The sequence below is a fragment of the Pyrus communis genome, chromosome 3 (genome assembly GCF_963583255.1).
Source record: "Pyrus communis chromosome 3, drPyrComm1.1, whole genome shotgun sequence".
Classification (NCBI taxonomy): Eukaryota; Viridiplantae; Streptophyta; class Magnoliopsida; order Rosales; family Rosaceae; genus Pyrus; species Pyrus communis.
The window spans coordinates 29605919-29622815 of NC_084805.1; the positions used below are offsets into that span (position 1 = coordinate 29605919).

A 16897-nucleotide genomic window follows, 5' to 3' on the forward strand; every position below is an offset into this window, starting at 1 on the left:
AATAGGTGAAAAATTTATTTCAGTAGCAAAGTGGAATTTGCAAACACTTTTTGTAGATGCATCAATCGAGCCTTTTTAATAAAACTAATTTATAAAGAAATTTCAAGATTATTACTTGAATCACATCTGTATATATATCACATGCCAAAGAAAAAAAAAAGACTTTAAAAATTAATATAAAAAAAAAGTTAATAGAAACTGCAAGCGAGTGGTACTTGCTATGAGTATTCATACTTGATCTTGATAGTGCAGAAAAAAATCCCCAAGGTGCGAAAGCATTTAAATTTTTTTCTTATTGGCCATCAAATTTGCTTTCATTACTTTCAAGCATTGAAGCGACCAACCTTGTGGAAATGATAAGTCTTATGACGTGAGAATATATAAGGGTTCGGATGAGACATCTGGACCACTCAATTTCAATTATCTGATTTTCATTAGCCTATTTTTTTGGTCTATTTTATAAAAAACTAAAAATTTTAACGGTCCGAATATCTTTCTCTCTCTTAAATGGTCCAAATATCTCGTTCCACAGACTCGGACACAGAAATCTGCAGTAGATCTCATTCCATATAGGACTGGTGATGGACTAAAATTGAGACTGATTTAGAACGCATGCAATATTAGTGGTCGCTTTATGTCCCACTTTCACTTTTTTCTTCCTCAAAGGAAAAGAGATGGAGAATAAGCAGGTCTCGGTGTGCTCATCTTATAAGTACCTTCAAATCAAGCAGATCCTCTTTGGATGGTAGAAGTTGAGTTCTCTCTTCAATCATTAGGGAAGGAAAAAAAAAAAACTAACTAACGAAAAGTTAAAAAAAAAATAGTTTTAATTAAAAATAATAAATAAAGATATAATGAATAGTATTAGAAAAAGGTAAAAATATGATTTTTTGTTAAAAATGAACAGTATCATGAGTGTTTCGTTAAAACTCCCTAAGACCATCTCCAATGGTTGGGCTAAAAGTCAAATTTTTTAGCCCGAAAAATTTAGCTTTTAGCCCAAAAATAGTTTTTATACTCCAACTATTCTACCCTAAAATTTTAGCCCGGGATTATTAAAAAATGAATTTAGGCTATTTTTCTTGTTAAATTAATTTTTTTTTAAAAAAAATAAATATGTAGACTATTGTAAATTAATTTTATGAACATTTTAATCTAAAAAAATTTAAATTCCGATAAATATTAGGTAGAGTCCACCCCGATTTCTGGGTTAAATGTCGGAGGGAATTTGGCATTGGTTTAGCATTTAGCATTTAGCTCAAAATTTCCCCTTGGGTTGGAGTGCGTTTGGGGGGAAATTTTGGGGGGTAATTTAGCTTTTAGCCCATCATTGGAGTTGGTCTAAAAAAAAGAGACATGGATTCTCTCCTGATCCTCTTTGTGGTGATCCGGATAATCAATCAATCGTGTCCATTCATCGTATATCGTGCGGTCAATTTTCGTTAGGTACTATTTATATTCAATTTTAAAATTTAAATTATTTCTAATCGCACGATATACGATGAATGGACACAATTAATTGATTTCCCGAATCTCCACAAAAAAATCAGGAAATGATCCTATTCCATATAAAAAAAACTCTGATAAAGTCGATTTTCTCCACTAAATGCTTCTTGCTAGGATTCCATGTACATGATTGTACTCTTGGAATTGAAATCCAAGTAAGCAAAGCAAAATATGACTTGAGCTCTTTCACCACTAGTTATATATTGCCATGCATTGTACGTGATCGGTGATCTATCTTGGTAGATATTTTACTGTGTCGTCAGATCTATATATGTGTATATCTTGAGACGAGAGATAATGACATAATTGTGTACACTCGATGACAACTAGACTTGCTGTTATCTAAGATGATTTAAAGGATCAAGAAGCTTAATGATATTTTAATAATTATGTTTGATGATCTTCAAGCATGATTAATTGATGAAGAATATAAAAAAACCTTCAACTTCAGTTAAACAAAAGCTAATTAATTAGTATAATTATTACACTAACGAAAAGTAAAGAATTTCACCAAACGTCACGTCTCGTGATTAATTCATTGTATACTTCCTTGCTTAAAGAGGCTAAGTTTCAGCATGGAGTTAGCAGAAATAGCTAAAGCGAAACTCTTAATTTGCAACGTCTTATATGAAATATTAGTTTATACGATTGCTTGTGATGGAAGAGATAAACGATGGATCAGGATCCTCTCCTAATCTAAGGATGAGGATCCTCATGATTAAGGAATGTGGACTGTTAGGTGAAAATCCAACGGTTATAATTATTATAATTTAAAAAAAACCTCCTTATTTGTAATCCTTAGATTTTCATCCAACGCTTCACATCTCTTGGTCATGAGGATCCTCATCCTTAGATTAGGAGAGGATCCTGGTCCATAAACGATAATAATGCATACAAAACGTCGCTACGACACGTTGCAAGCAAGTTTTCTACTAACATGGTGAGTCATATCACTCAAGGCTGGCAGACCTTGTAATTCTTTTCCCTACAAATGCTTCTACTTTAAAAAGAACCAGAAGTGAACCAAATCTGGTATGCGTATTGTCAAGTTCTCAAAACTGCAAAAGTCTTGTCAGCTGTGCTGAATTAGACATAGACTATCAGTTTGATTAGAGACTTAGAGTAGCATAGTTTTGACATAAATCAACATGCAGATTGAGATTGACATTATTACTACCGAATATTATTTTTACTTCTCCTTCACCTTATTAATTTATGTATTTTAATTTTTTTCAATTTATCCAATTCTACAGTTGAAAATTAAAATAATGTATGAGAAATAAAAAATGTGTGGGGATATGACACCCCATATTTTATGAACAGAAGGGGTGTGCATTGGAAGCAAAAAGAAAATTTTCAGTCTGACTAGAACACATGTGGTAAACTATGTGTCATTGTTTAAGTGGAGGGAAGTTCAATGGAAATTATTATCGGTACTTTAAAAATCTTATTATGCAATTCTAACTTTTTCTAAACATAAATAAAAATATATTTGTGAAGAGTGTTGAATGAGATTTTTCGAGTACTAACAGTTCCCATCCCAAGTTTTATTTTTTAAGTTGTTAATTTTTTTAACACAAGTATCTCACCACTTTTATAGTAGCACTTAACTCTTTGTGTCGGGTACATTGAAAAGTCTCTCAGAAGCACGGTTCTATGTTCGAAGAGAGATGCTTGCATGTACAAGTATACGATCCTCATTACACATGACATATAATTATTACAGCAACAACGTATGTAGCTATTTCATACAAAATCCTCTTGTATTTGTAGGTCAAAAAATTGAATAAAGATTCATATTGGATCAGCTATGAAGATATATCTCGTATAAAAAAAACACTTAAATTATATATAGGATCGCAATAACTTATGAACATGATGAGAAATAACAAGACTTGTAAAACTGAAAAAGGAAGAAAAAGTTACATGCAAAGATGGTGATGCTTCACCATCATGCACTATGACAAAGTGAAAATATGAATGTGATAGACTTAAAATACATGTAAATATAACATTTCAGTTATATGTAATTTTATTTCTAAACAAAAGCGGTCACTTGAACATGTAAATATAACATCTCAGTTGCATGGCAAAGTTAAAATGCGAACGTGATAGAATCAAAGCATGAAGAGACACAATTTTTGCTCATTGGCATCCAAAGATTACCTCTCCTATCCAGTTAAGTTAGTATACAACTGAGGGTAAAATAGCAAAGTCAGATGTGCACATACGGATGAAGGATGTGATTGCAAACTCCAAGCGTGAAATTATTAATTGACGTTCCACAGATGGACTTCTCTTTGGTCATTGTCCAACAGATCATACTGATTTGAGTTTGAGAAGACCCTTCACCTTGACAGCACCTACAGTGCCTTTATTTGCTTTCTCTCTCTCTCTCTCTCTCTCTCTCTCTCTCTCTCTCTCTCTCTCTAGCTATTCACCATTGCAATAATCCCCAAAACCCAGGAAGCATCGAAAGAAGTAAACCAGAAGACAGACCAAAACCCAGGAAGCATCGAAAGAAGTAAACCAGAAGACAGAGAAAAGTAGGGATCCGGCTTCTCTGCCTGCCGGTTCCATACACTTTCATCCCTTCTTATTTTATTCGATCACGATTAAGCTACGTTAACATTTTATATTAAATTTTTTTATAAAGATAATAAGATAAAAAACAATAAAAATATAAAATATTGACGTAGCTTAACCGTAATCGCACAAATAAGAATGGATAAAAGTATATGAGAACTGTGAGGACAAAGAAGCCATGTCCGAAAAGTAGAAGTTACAGACCCACAGTCAACCAAGTGCTTAGTTTTTGGGACTATGATTCTCTCCTATCCTCTTTCTATCATCTTCCATTCCCTTCTTTTTCTATCCCCTCATCTAACATTCTCTATTTTGTCTTTCTATTTCTATAAAAAATTAATATAAAGATGTTGACGTAGCTTAATAGTGACCGTTCAAATAAGAGGGGACGGAAAGAGAGAGAAAAAAAGAAGGAAGAGAATCCTACTCTAGTTCTTGTTACGAGATAAACTTTGTTAAGGTTACTTGATTAGGTCATTTTCCATCTTCAAGTAAAATTATAGGAAGTATTATTGACACTCTAAAATTCTCATTCTACACTTCCTATAAGTGTATTTTTTTTCCTAATATAGAAAGTTTGAAATGCAAAATAAGATTTTTGAAATACTAATAACAATTCCTAAAATTATATGCGATGAGTGGTCCTATAAATTATAATTATGTAGTCGTACTATTTTACCGAAGCTTTTCTTATCTTATTAGTGATTTTCCTAAACAATTGTTTGACTAGAACATCTTCCGCTATCGAGTAGAATTAACGTATCTAAAATCCAAAATATAAATATATTATACTTTATAAGAAGTATCATAAGAATAATTTGGTCTTGAAATTAACCCTACGCAATAACTTCTTAAAAAAGCACCCACTACTAAATGGATAAGGATTATCTCTCCTCTTTTTTTATTTCCCCTCTTCTCTACAATTTTTTTTTTTTCTTCTCTCTCTAATTTTGTCTCTTTTTTTTCCTCTATAAAAATAAAATCTTGAACATTCAAACAAAAGAAGAAGAAGAAGAAAAAAAAAAAAAAAAGAGAATTCTTGTCCCTACTAGACAACCTCCTTAAAAAAGTTCCCTCGCCCACACCATCTCCCACAATCGGTCGCTGATGAGAGAGCTTGTCCTTTTTTCTTTGTTGTAATGCCTGATGATGAGCTGAGTGAGTGAGTTAAAAGTTGAGAGGATGAGGTTTTTTAATGGAATCAGCGACAAGTTTTATGGTTCAGACCAATCCTTCTTTTAATACATTTTATTTTATGTATGAAAAATGTTAGCGATATGCCATATTTTTTAATAAAATTTTGCAAATTACATAATATTGATGGGCTGGATTAGTTATTTAATGATTTAACGAAATTTTTTAATCATTAAACATCACATTATATAAGTTTTTAAAATATAATTTAAGTATATAATATTTCTAACACCAACTTTTATGTATTTGTGTGTATATATGTGTGTAAGGTAAAAACGTGACCTGAAGAAGTCTCCTCAGCATGCAGCACTGGCCTTATTCCCATAGATGGTTAAAAGCTAAAAATGCTTCTGATAATATCATGATCTGGTTTCTGGGTTTTCTCAACACACCTCACCAGTTTCTCGATCCCCAAAGTTTCCTCTTTTATCCACTTCTGGCCACTCCTCTCTCTGGGCTTTTGGTGTTTTTTGATAAACCAACCTCCACACTGACCATTTTCAGGTAAGAACTGAGATTCTCGTTATTTTCTTTCCTCTTTTTTTTTTTTTATTTTTTTTTTGAAATGAATGTGATATTCTTCCACTCATATTTACCTCTCATGCACATTTATTAATTTTTTATTGTTAATATTTTTTTAATTTATTTAATCTGACAACAACAAAATAAAGAAAGATGTATAAGAAGTAAAATGTGTGTGTAGAATATAAATAACACCACTCTTCTAAAATCACTCACTATAAACGGAGTGTCTTGTCAACTTCCTTTTTATTTTTGACAAGTTTTATAATCTTAATATATAAAGCCAAGGGATACACAGTGATTTTTTAAAATAATTGAATAAAAATACCTTTCAAATAAAAAACTTCAAAAATAATCTAAAATAATGCATCAATGACAAGAGTGTTTTTGTCATTTTAACAGTATTTTTTAATAATTAAATTTTTTTGTACAGTTTTTTTTAATAAATAGTATCTCATAATAAACTAACAATAATGTGATTCAATCAGTTATTCATTAAATATTATTTTCTCTATTTTTAAACACGTTTAAAACATCTTAAGATGCGTGTAATGCAAATTATTAAATATATTTTGCACGCGGATAATAATGTGATTAAATTAGTTGTCAACCTTTTTTTTTTTTTTTTAACAAATGATATTATGTACAATAAGGAGAAGGAGGATGAGCTTAGCCTCACAATAGACTAACAATAATATGATTAAATCAATTGTTTATTAAATATTATTTTTTCTATTCTTAATATAAATTCAATAGAGATCGATTTTATTACGTAGATTCAGCTGTTTTAATTGGTTTATGAGGAGTTTCTTCTAACATGATCTAAGATTATTTATTTACCTCAAATATTTAACTTTCCTTTTATCAATTTACACATATAAATACATTTTAAATGTATAAATCGTGCGTAATATACAATGATTCAAACAATATCTTCTGCATGCGTTTGCATGAAAACTAATGAATATAATTTCTACTTTGATCACCTTCAACTTATTCAACAATAAAAATGGAAAGATGTGAATAAAATAAAAATAAAAAGGCTAAATAACACCACCCTAAATATAAAAACAAAACAATAATTAACCATAATTTTATGCCTCCATTTTCTCGGTCACACTTCCAACTCTTTCTTTTTTAATTTTAATTTCTAGCTAGTGTTGATAATTTGATATACAGGCAAGGTAGATTCCTGATATTATTCTCTCTTGTACCTTTCAGCTTTTTGCTTCCCTAGAAATAAATAAGTTTTTATCTCATTACCAAATGCCAACCAAATGTAAATAATTCTCCCCTTATATATACAGGAAGCAGGTCCATTTTTGCTCTCACTCATCTCTCTCCCTCTCTTCTGGTTGGCTTTTTTCTAAAAGCACTTAGCTTTCAATTTTTGGATGTTATCAGAGCAACCCACCAATGGCAGATTGGAGTGGTATGATGAGCAAAAGCAGTGGTTTTGGTGGGGAAAGAAATGGTGAAGATTTTGAAGAAGAAGATGTGTGGGGTTTTGTAAAGGAGAGGGAAAACTCAAGTCCCAAGAAGCTGAGGAATTCCAAAAATAATAGCTCCTCTACTTCTTCTTCTTCCTCTTCCTCCTCTGCATCTGCATGGCGCCTACCTACTGCTGCAAGAACAATCCCATGGGCCCATAATAATCGTCCAGCTGACCATGAAGTCCAAAAATCAGCTCCTGTGGCAATCCCTGATTGGTCAAAAATTTATGGCAAGAGTGCCGAGATTGGTTCTTGGGTTCATGATGATGATGATGTGTATGGTGTCAATGGGGATGGCGATGGTGATGGTGGTGTCATTGGTGATGGTGATGATGATGACATGGTTCCTCCACATGAATGGGTTGCCAGAAAGCTTGCAAGAAGCCAGATTTCATCATTTTCTGTGTGTGAAGGGATTGGAAGAACACTCAAAGGAAGAGATCTCAGCAAAGTAAGGAATGCTGTTTTGACTAAAACTGGTTTCCTAGAGTAATTATTTCAAAGAGCAACTTGGAACAAGTTCATCGCTGACGTTTCAATCCAATTAATATAATGTGACGTCACGATTTTAGTACACCAGTTTAAAGTCATTTCTCAACAGTTTTACCATATTTTTATTTATTTTGCTTTTGTTTAAATACTGTTAGCAAATATAGTAGGTGGAAGTGGAACTAGGTAGAGAAAGTTAGAGGTGCCCTCTTACGGTGTGTGATATTTTCCAGTAAAAAAACGAAGGAAAAAGATGGAAACCATTTGGCAGCCTCTGAGATTTTGTATGGTAGTCACTACTTGTCAAGTAAACAAGGAATTAGTAAATCTTTATGCTGCTTAATTTGGCATTAATTTGTAGTCGACCAAAATGCGATTGCTGATTTTGGTAGAAATTTGCAAAACCGATGAACGATCCTCATTGTTAATTGAATTGAGTTTTCGTAAGAAAATTTCATAGGCATTAACAAAAATGTTATGACTTATGAGATCTCTGTAAATGAAAGATACAATATTTTGATCAAAGACATCCCTCGGTAATTGCCAGCCAGCTCCCACAAATGAATGGCTATTCATCCTCTTTTTTTTTTTTTTTTTTGGAAACTTTGGCTATTCATCTTTTGCCGACATGTGATTGCAGTAATTTATGAGAAATTATGACCCAAAAAAAATCTGAGAATCAGGGGCAATATTAGGTTATCATATTTCATTGGTGCTTGCAGGTTTTCTAACCACTCAAATTCCACAAAAATCTTGCAAATTTTTAGTGTTGGGTAAACTTGGGTTGCCCTTTTTATCAAATGGAACATTGGATCCCAAATCCTCAAGGTGCCTACTGTGTCGTTAGATCTCTTAAAAAATAAGTGAGAACAAATCTAAAACTAGCTCCCAAAATCAAACTTGTGATAATTCACTTATGAAGCGAACTATCATTGTGCTATTGAAGCTAGTTGAACCTTTTTTTTTCTTTTTTTTTCATACAATGATATTCGAGGTAACGAGTTTGATTAAGTGACCAAAGAACGTAATTCAACAGCTAATCTCCTCTTTAAATTGATTAAATATATAAACAGTATTTCAATTTGATGAACAAATAGAAATAAGAAACGGAAAATAAATGCAAAATAAAACAAGCAGAAAATGAATATGATGGTATTAGATGTGAAGAGTTCGCTAAGGCAGCTAAAGAATAAAATTCTACTAAATCATACTGCTTTGTCTTCTCTTAAAAAACAACAAATGGAAATAAGAAACAGAAAATGAATACGAAATGAAGCTGAGCAGAAAATCTGAAGCCTACCATTACATATGGTTACTAGATAAACTTAAGTTACTCAAACACATAATTAACTTAAGTTAATATGACATGAAACAGTCTTGAAACTGATTGACAAATTGGAAACTGCATAAACTGAAACCGACAACATGAATTTGCACACTAACATTTGTCTGGTTCATGAATAATCAAACCATACTTAATGTAATTTAAATATGTTTACACAAACGATCATGCAATTTATTAAATAAATTACCATTTTTCTAATTCCGTGGGTTTGACGTACCATTTTTCTGGTCAAACAACACGAAGCTGTTTACTGTTACTTCCATGGCGAATGAGCGTTTCAGGCAGAGGGACGTTTCAGTAATTTGGCATATTAAAGAGGGCAGTTAGAGGGTCTTTATCGGTGCACCTCTCCTGTCTCTTACAGAAGGAAGAGAGAGAGAGAGAGAGAGAGAAGAGAGAGAGTGGCCAACACTGTCTCAAGCAGGTGGCCTTTTCCTTCCAAATTTCCAAAAAGCTCTCCTTTTGTCTTTTATTTTTCTGGGTTTGGATTATTTTCTAATTTCCCTGAATTTTTTTGTTTGTTTTAGCATTGCCGGAAGGAAATGTCTGTGAAGAGCAGAGGATGGGGAGGAGAGGTAACAGTGAGGAATGTGATGTCAAGGAACTGGGCACTTTTGCTTTGCTTTTGCAGCTTCTGTGCTGGAGTTTTATTTACCAACAGGTAAATTTCTCGGATGGTTTTTTACCGTTTGCTGTAAATTTGCAATTTTTATTAAACTCTTGTGCTTGTTTTGAGTACGTTTTGCATTTTTTTTTACCAAAAGCTTGGAACCCCATAACTAGTTGGCTTTTGTGGAAGAATCTGAGGAAATTATTTAAAATTCTATGTGTTACTGCTTAATGATGACCTGTTTATGTTCGTTGGGTGATTATTTAAGTGCTTAAAACGCTTTGCGTCATCGATGCGAATGATGGACAAAGACGAATGCGTGTGTTTTTCTATTTGTTCATGTTTTGTACAGTTACATTGTTTGATTTGTTTAAGGTTACATGACAAGAAAACTCGGCATTAGTGGTTTAAGTTACGCTTGTCATAATGATCCAAGAAATTTTCAACAGGTTGTGGATTCCTGAATCAAGGCCATCGCGAATTGGAGCTGAAAAGATATTTTCCGAATCTGATGCGTGTGATCATAAGCTTGTAAGTGTATTCGTCACATGTTTTCTAGTCTTAATTTGCATAGCAAATAGTTCTTGAGAATGTTGCCATCTTTTGATAGCTCGGATAATTTCTTTGAAGGTTATAAAGCACACGACTCATGACAATTCAGGGGAAGCTACTAATCAAGTGATTCAGTAAGCTCTGCTGATGCTTCTTTTGAAGCTACATTTATCTTACAAGAAATGTTGCAGTGTTTCGAAGAACTAAAACACAAAGTTTATTTCTATTCATGCATGCAGGGAGATAAATAAAACGGTTTCAAATTTGGAGATGAAGTTAGCCGCTGTTAGGGCAGCGCATGAATCTGTACATAATGGATATCCTACGTCTGGAAACTTGAAAACTGTTCAATCAACTTCAAAGAAAAAGTACTTCATGGTTGTAGGGATCAATACAGCTTTTAATAGCCGAAAAAGAAGAGATTCAGTACGTGCAACTTGGATGCCGCAAGGTGCATTATACATTTGGGTTTAATTTAGTTGCGATGTTGATGGGATGTTTGAGTTTTTCTTGTTCTGGCTATAATTAATGGTTTCTCGTTGTATAAATCTTTGCCAGGTGAGGATAGAAAGAAGCTGGAAGAAGAGAAGGGCATAATCATACGGTTTGTCATAGGTCACAGGTGAGGTTTACCATGCCTTCTTTCACCCATTGTGAGTTACAAAGCATCTTCCACCTGAGTCGCAACGTTTAAGCAAAACTAAATTCGTAGCTAATCTGGTTAAAGGTTATGTACATATCTAGTCATTTCGGCACTGAGACAGGTTTAAAGGGTTAATCGCTGTACCCTGCCTGTATAACGGGTAGGCTAGCCTAATGAAGTCTTGTGGTGAATAAGCCTGCACATGATATCTGTTTTTGTTCTGGTTCCTAACGGTACATCTAGGCTATTGAATATGAACTGGTAAATTATGAATATTTATCAATTTTCCTGTTGTTACTAGTCCGACAGCTGGTGGTATTCTTGATAAAGCGGTTGAAGCAGAGGAGCGCGCCCATGGAGACTTCCTGAGGCTGGTGATTTTCGTGCCCATTTTAACCAGAAATGTATTATTCGATGTAACACTCCAGTTTACACAATTTCTAATTCATACCATGTATGCAGGACCATGTAGAGGGATACCTGGAATTATCAGCCAAAACAAAGACGTATTTTTCGACAGCAGTTGCCTTGTGGGATGCTGAATTTTATATCAAAGTTGACGATGACATCCATGTAAATTTAGGTAACACATCTGTTCATTTTCCCTAAGTTGCTCGGGTGTTTTGCTAACATTACTTTTCTCAGCATTTCGATTTAACCCCTTTTCCATCTCGTTGAGTTGATTTGCCTTTCATTTACCACAGCAACGCTTGGAACGATTTTATCTAGACACCGTCTGAAACCCCGAGTCTATATTGGTTGCATGAAGTCGGGTCCGGTCCTTGCTCGAAAGTAAGTGCGTGTTCTGTTTATTTTTAGCTGGATGTATATTCAGATATTGATGAACATGGTTTTCATGGTGTTTTTATTGTGCAATAGGGGAGTGAAATACCATGAGCCAGAGTTTTGGAAATTTGGTGAGATAGGAAACAAGTATTTTCGGCATGCCACAGGGCAGTTATATGCTATCTCGAAAGATTTGGCAACTTACATATCAAGAAACCAGTAAGTTCTCGCCTTGTCTCTATTTATTTACGGAGCTAAATAAAACTCTGCTTGGAAAGAGTTGCTTCTCAAAAATGCCTTTAACCCTTTAATTTGATTCTTATTTCTTGCTTTTTCTCTCTTGATGAAGGGATGTGCTGCACAAATATGCCAATGAAGATGTTTCGTTGGGATCTTGGTTTATTGGTTTAGACGTAGAACAGGTGGACGATAGAAGACTATGTTGTGGTACCCCGCCAGGTAATTTGAAAATTCTTTCGTCTTTCTAGTAGTTCTAGCCTGAATGAGTTGTTTTCCCTGTACTCGTTTGAGATGTAATTACAGAACATGAAATCTAGCAGTAAAAAAATAGATAAAATGTTGCTTACGTGCATTCTCTATAGAGTTGACGGTGTAGTATGTACAGCAGATTGTATGTGGAAGGCAATGACAGGCAACACCTGCGCTGCTTCATTTGATTGGCGATGCAGCGGGATTTGCAAGTCTGTTGAGAGGATGATGGGCGTTCACGAGCGCTGTGGTGAAGACAAGAATGCTATTTGGAGTGGAAGATTTTCTCAGTAACCGGCTGATGCTCATCCAATCTCGCGAGGGATGTGCGGATAGCCTGGAAAAGGCATGCAGACTTGTTTTATTCTTTTTTCCGGCTCGTTGCTAGTAGAGACCAAAAATATACAATGCTTACAGTTTAGGGGAATGACAATGTTGTTCGGGGTGCCATCTGCGTTATTGCTGGTGAAATCAACCCCCGACGGCAGGTGAAAAAACTAAAGAGACGATGAGATAAATTTTTAACACCCCATTCTTTTGATGGTGGGGAGCTAGCTTATAAGTTCTATGCCACAGAAACTATGATTCTTAATATGTAGTAACCTTCAAAGTCTGCAGCATTTGCAGTGTTTTGCTTTCAAATTAATATTATAATTGTTTGTTGCCTTCACTCACATTGATTACTGTTTAGTATTAGTAAAACGGTTATTAGTATTACCATTGAAAGTGGGTGCCTCAAAACCAACAAGGCTCATTATTTTGCGACGGTTATTACCATTGAAAATGGACGACTTCAAACCAACAAGGCTTCTCGTTTTGCAAGGGTCGGGTGGGAACATTTATATACGTAGCCTTATCCTTACTTTATAAAGCGGTTGTTTCCACAACTTGAACCTTTGACCTTTTAGTCACAAAGAAACAACATTTTCATTGCGCTAAAACTCGGCTTCAGTTATTATCATGAGTGTGATTATTCACAACTTTGGAATGCCCTTTATGAATCTTTTAGAAACTTGCAGACAAAGTAGGCTTTAATGATGGCTTTTGTAGAAAATTGAAAATTGATTAAAAGCATGAGTAGCTCATTATTTTGTGAAAAATGCGATTGTGGAGTTTTCATGTATAGTTTCTCGTATTTTTGGATCCCATATGGTAAAGACATAAAACAATAATAATAGAAACTCTTGCAAGGCCAATAAATGATTTCTTTTATTCATGTTTGATTTTCGACAAATAAAACACCTTGCATGAATTTAAAAAAATTTACAATGCAACGAATATTTCAAAGATAAATGACGTTTCAGTAAAAATCCAAAGCTCGCTTTAGTGCATTTGTCCACGTCATATATATCATTCCCAAAAAGAAAAAGGATAGATACTAAATTTGTGTGTCAATGCTCGAGCACCACACAATAAGTCGCTTGGGCCACAAGATATTTATTTGGATCATCACCGAAATTTCCTCATCCTTTTTTCCGGAATTTGTGAATTTAGGAGAACAAACGAAACGACGTCGTTGTATTAACAACTTGGTTACGCGACACGAAGAGAGAGAGAGAGAGAGAGAGAGAGAGAGAGAGAGAGAGATTGCTTGCAACACGCCGAACGGAAAAGAGATATAGAAAGAGGAAGTTTGCAAGTTAATAGATTTCGTGTTGGAATCGGAAAGGAACCCTAACAATTCGTCTCTCCAATTTATATAATTTATGTGTTTGTGTGTATATAAATATATATTCGCCTTCGATAATTCTTCCCGTCTCTGATTGATTTTGACCCTCTTGATCTTTTCCTCCAATCAATCTGCCAAACCCCAGCGACCCTAATCGGTTCCTTTTCGTGTCTGGTAAGTTTAATCCCGCAACGTTTTTTGTAATATTTGTGTCTGATCTTGTAGTACGATTTTTGGGTAGGAGGGAATTTTCAATTTTGTGATGTCTTGTTGTTTTAAATTTGCAGAGAGCAAACGCAGTGAGAGTTCCGCCATGGCCAAAAGCTCGTTCAAGCTTGAACATACTCTGGGTATGTCTTTAATTTTTAATTTTGTTGGGTTATTTGATCTGCAATACCCACCTGCCTTTGTTGGTTTCTTTTAATTGGTTGATTGTAGTTTTTGATGTCTTGTTCTTGAACCTGAATTATGGATTGTATGTGTGACCCTTTTGGATTGAAGGATGATTTGCAGATAAAAGTTTAGGTCTTTATTAGCTTGATAAAACAAAATCTTGGGTTTTTATCGATTGCTTCTGCTTGTTATTGTTTAAATTTTAGTATGAGTTTTTCGATCGAACTTGTTCTGATAACAAACATGTTTGTTCAATGGATTTAAGTTGTGGGATTATAAATCATCGGCCTTTCTTTGACATGAGTTTTTCTGTCAAACTTGTTTTTGATAGAATTAAGTCGTGGGATTCTAGACTATCGAACTTTTACTGGCTAAGGGTTGAGTTTTTTTCCATGCAATTGTGATCATTATCAATTTCTTCATCTTGTATTGTTAGATTTTAGTTTCAGTTTTTCTCTCGGATTTGTTTGTTTGATGGAATATTAAATCATAGACCTTTCGTGGGTAAAGGTTGACTTTTGTTTCATGGAATGTTTATCGTTGTCGTGATGGCCGATGGGAGAATAATCTTGGTGAAAAGACTGTCTTAATTCTTTATGGAATTAACTTCTGTTTTGCTGATGGTCTTGGACTTACTAATTTCAGAAAGGAGGCAAGCAGAAGCTAGTCGTATCAGGGAGAAGTATCCTGACAGAATTCCAGTAAGAGTTTTACTGAATCAAATACTTTGACTTCCCGTGTTTTCAGGGTTGTGCTCTGTTCTAATTTGAGCTTCCATGCAGGTGATTGTGGAGAAGGCTGCAAGGAGTGACATTCCTGACATTGACAAGAAGAAGTTAGTAGCTAATTCCCTTCTGCTTTAGTTCTTGTTCATATGTGTTACTACTATGTAATAGGATTGTGCTATATTTATTTATGCTTCCGACATATTCTCTTTACTATATAGTAAATAGTTTGTAGTGTAAGTTGTGCATTTTGACATACACATGCGATTTATTTACACTGAGGGGGTTCTAGTCATGTCTATCTCATTGAGAATTTGAACTCTGGATGGAAGAATGATTTCATATCTTCACTGATGTTTTAGGAGTGGTTAGGAATGGTCTTGATCATCATTGTTTGCATGAACTGGTTACCCTAGTAACCAAGTGTTCCCACGAAATATACTTCGTACTCTCATTATATAAGATTTGTATATGTGATAGAAAATGTACCTATTACAACGGCAAACTCGGAGTTCATTTGTGTTCATAGCTTCTTTAAAATCAAGGTGTTCTCACATGGTTTTGCTGTTATGTTTCTCTCCACAGATACCTTGTCCCTTCTGATCTCAATGTTGGGCAATTTGTCTACGTTGTAAGGAAGAGGATCAAGCTCGGTGCAGAAAAGGCTATATTTATCTTTGTCAATAACGCTCTCCCTCCTAATGGTCAGTTGCAAATTCATCTATTAGGCATTCTATATATATATATTCCTCCAAAGTTGTGGTCGTAATATTTTTTCCTGTGTTACAGCTGCCCTGATGTCTACAATTTACGAGGAGAACAAGGACGAGGATGGATTTCTTTACTTGACATACAGCGGAGAGAATGTCTTTGGTTCCTTTTAAGAGCGAGAATGCTTGTAAATAGAACCTATGAAATGTAAATTCTTGGCTTAAACATGGTGGTTGAACTAGTTTTCATTTCATTTTATGGAATTTCAAAGGATGTTAATGATCGCTGAACTATTTTGATTATTTCCGGTTATCGTTTCATCTCACGGTCGTTTAGTAGAATCGAGCTTAGTTTTCATGAGTTGTGCATGAAATAGATCTGGTCTTTCACCACGGCAGTCGATTTTTTGTTCTAGTTGGAAATGAATGTGCAGATTCCGGTTCTATACGCAAATGCATCAAAGGTTTGCGGAATAATTTCCGCACGCCTCTGTTTATATCGTCCCTTACTAATCCTTTGATCCATAGTTTATGATTGGTGTTTGATTACGGTCTTTTTTTGTTCATTTTACGATCTGCTTAAAAGAGAAGAAACTAACGAAAAGTCCTCAAAAATTTTAGTTTTAATCAAAATGACAAAATAAAGATATAAGTGAATAGTACTAAAAGTGATTTTTGAAGGTAAAACTGTCATTACCGTTAAAAATGAACAGTACCAAAAGTGTTTCGTTAAGATTCCAAATAAACTATACTTCAAGTATTTCAACATTCTTACACACCAAATAGGCAAAAATAATCACAAATCAACACTTCGACAACAAACAATTGGATTTTCTGGACGTCGAACATTTCTAGTTTGCTGGTTTGGTTGGTTTTTTCTTCTGGCACTGATTTTTGATCCATTTGATGCCGTTGGACGTGCCGCTTTTGATCTTTTCAGCGCCGGCCATTGCAACCACCTTGGCTTTGCCTATGCCAGACTTGGTCTCTGCCTTCTTGTTGTTGCTGTCGTTTTCTGCCGTCCTGGTGTTGTCTGCATCTTCCGGTGCGCCGATGCCTCCGGCACCCCATTGATCCGCCCACCCCGGTGCTTCGGCAGCCATCACTCACTTCTCTTGAATTCTCCAACCACCACCCTGTTTTCCATAAAAACATGGCAAAATAATTTGAGAAGATGTGTGAATT

The 16897-nt window shown here is 34.5% G+C and overlaps 3 protein-coding genes across 4 annotated transcripts; all 3 read left to right on the forward strand.

The window, feature by feature from the left end:
- Window positions 1-7126: 7126 nt before the first annotated feature.
- On the forward strand, window positions 7127-8119 carry LOC137727604 (protein S40-4). Its single transcript, XM_068466434.1, has one exon. The coding sequence runs from the start codon at window positions 7225-7227 to the stop codon at window positions 7792-7794; it is 570 nt and encodes a 189-aa protein (XP_068322535.1). The 5' UTR covers window positions 7127-7224; the 3' UTR covers window positions 7795-8119.
- A 1114-nt stretch (window positions 8120-9233) lies between these two features.
- On the forward strand, window positions 9234-12885 carry LOC137727605 (probable beta-1,3-galactosyltransferase 1). Of its 2 annotated transcripts, none has more exons than XM_068466435.1 (12): window positions 9234-9559; window positions 9663-9796; window positions 10195-10276; window positions 10376-10431; window positions 10537-10748; window positions 10856-10919; window positions 11242-11314; window positions 11403-11523; window positions 11645-11732; window positions 11820-11945; window positions 12076-12185; window positions 12352-12885. In XM_068466435.1, the coding sequence occupies exons 2-12, from the start codon at window positions 9678-9680 to the stop codon at window positions 12507-12509; spliced, it is 1209 nt and encodes a 402-aa protein (XP_068322536.1). In that variant the 5' UTR covers window positions 9234-9559; window positions 9663-9677; the 3' UTR covers window positions 12510-12885. The 2 variants fall into 2 exon arrangements, with proteins under 2 accessions (XP_068322536.1, XP_068322537.1); XM_068466436.1 differs by having other exon boundaries at window positions 9235-9559; window positions 12355-12885.
- Window positions 12886-13913: 1028 nt separating this feature from the next.
- LOC137727606 (autophagy-related protein 8C-like) lies at window positions 13914-16015 on the forward strand. Its single transcript, XM_068466437.1, has 6 exons — window positions 13914-14058; window positions 14172-14234; window positions 14923-14978; window positions 15060-15112; window positions 15588-15706; window positions 15792-16015. The coding sequence occupies exons 2-6, from the start codon at window positions 14198-14200 to the stop codon at window positions 15884-15886; spliced, it is 360 nt and encodes a 119-aa protein (XP_068322538.1). The 5' UTR covers window positions 13914-14058; window positions 14172-14197; the 3' UTR covers window positions 15887-16015.
- Window positions 16016-16897: the final 882 nt, after the last annotated feature.

Bases quoted from the DNA above. Each gene is read 5' to 3' on its own strand.
- LOC137727606 (XM_068466437.1), top strand. From the start codon at position 14,198: ATGGCCAAAAGCTCGTTCAAGCTTGAACATACTCTGG. The intron at 14,235-14,922 runs GTATGTCTTTAA...TACTAATTTCAG, and splicing joins CAAGCTTGAACATACTCTGG to AAAGGAGGCAAGCAGAAGCT. The intron at 15,707-15,791 runs GTCAGTTGCAAA...CCTGTGTTACAG, and splicing joins TAACGCTCTCCCTCCTAATG to CTGCCCTGATGTCTACAATT.
- LOC137727605 (XM_068466435.1), top strand. From the start codon at position 9,678: ATGTCTGTGAAGAGCAGAGGATGGGGAGGAGAGGTAACAGTGAGGAAT. The intron at 11,315-11,402 runs GTGATTTTCGTG...CCATGTATGCAG, and splicing joins ATGGAGACTTCCTGAGGCTG to GACCATGTAGAGGGATACCT. The intron at 11,946-12,075 runs GTAAGTTCTCGC...CTCTTGATGAAG, and splicing joins ACTTACATATCAAGAAACCA to GGATGTGCTGCACAAATATG.
- LOC137727604 (XM_068466434.1), top strand. From the start codon at position 7,225: ATGGCAGATTGGAGTGGTATGATGAGCAAAAGCAGTGGTTTTGGTGGG.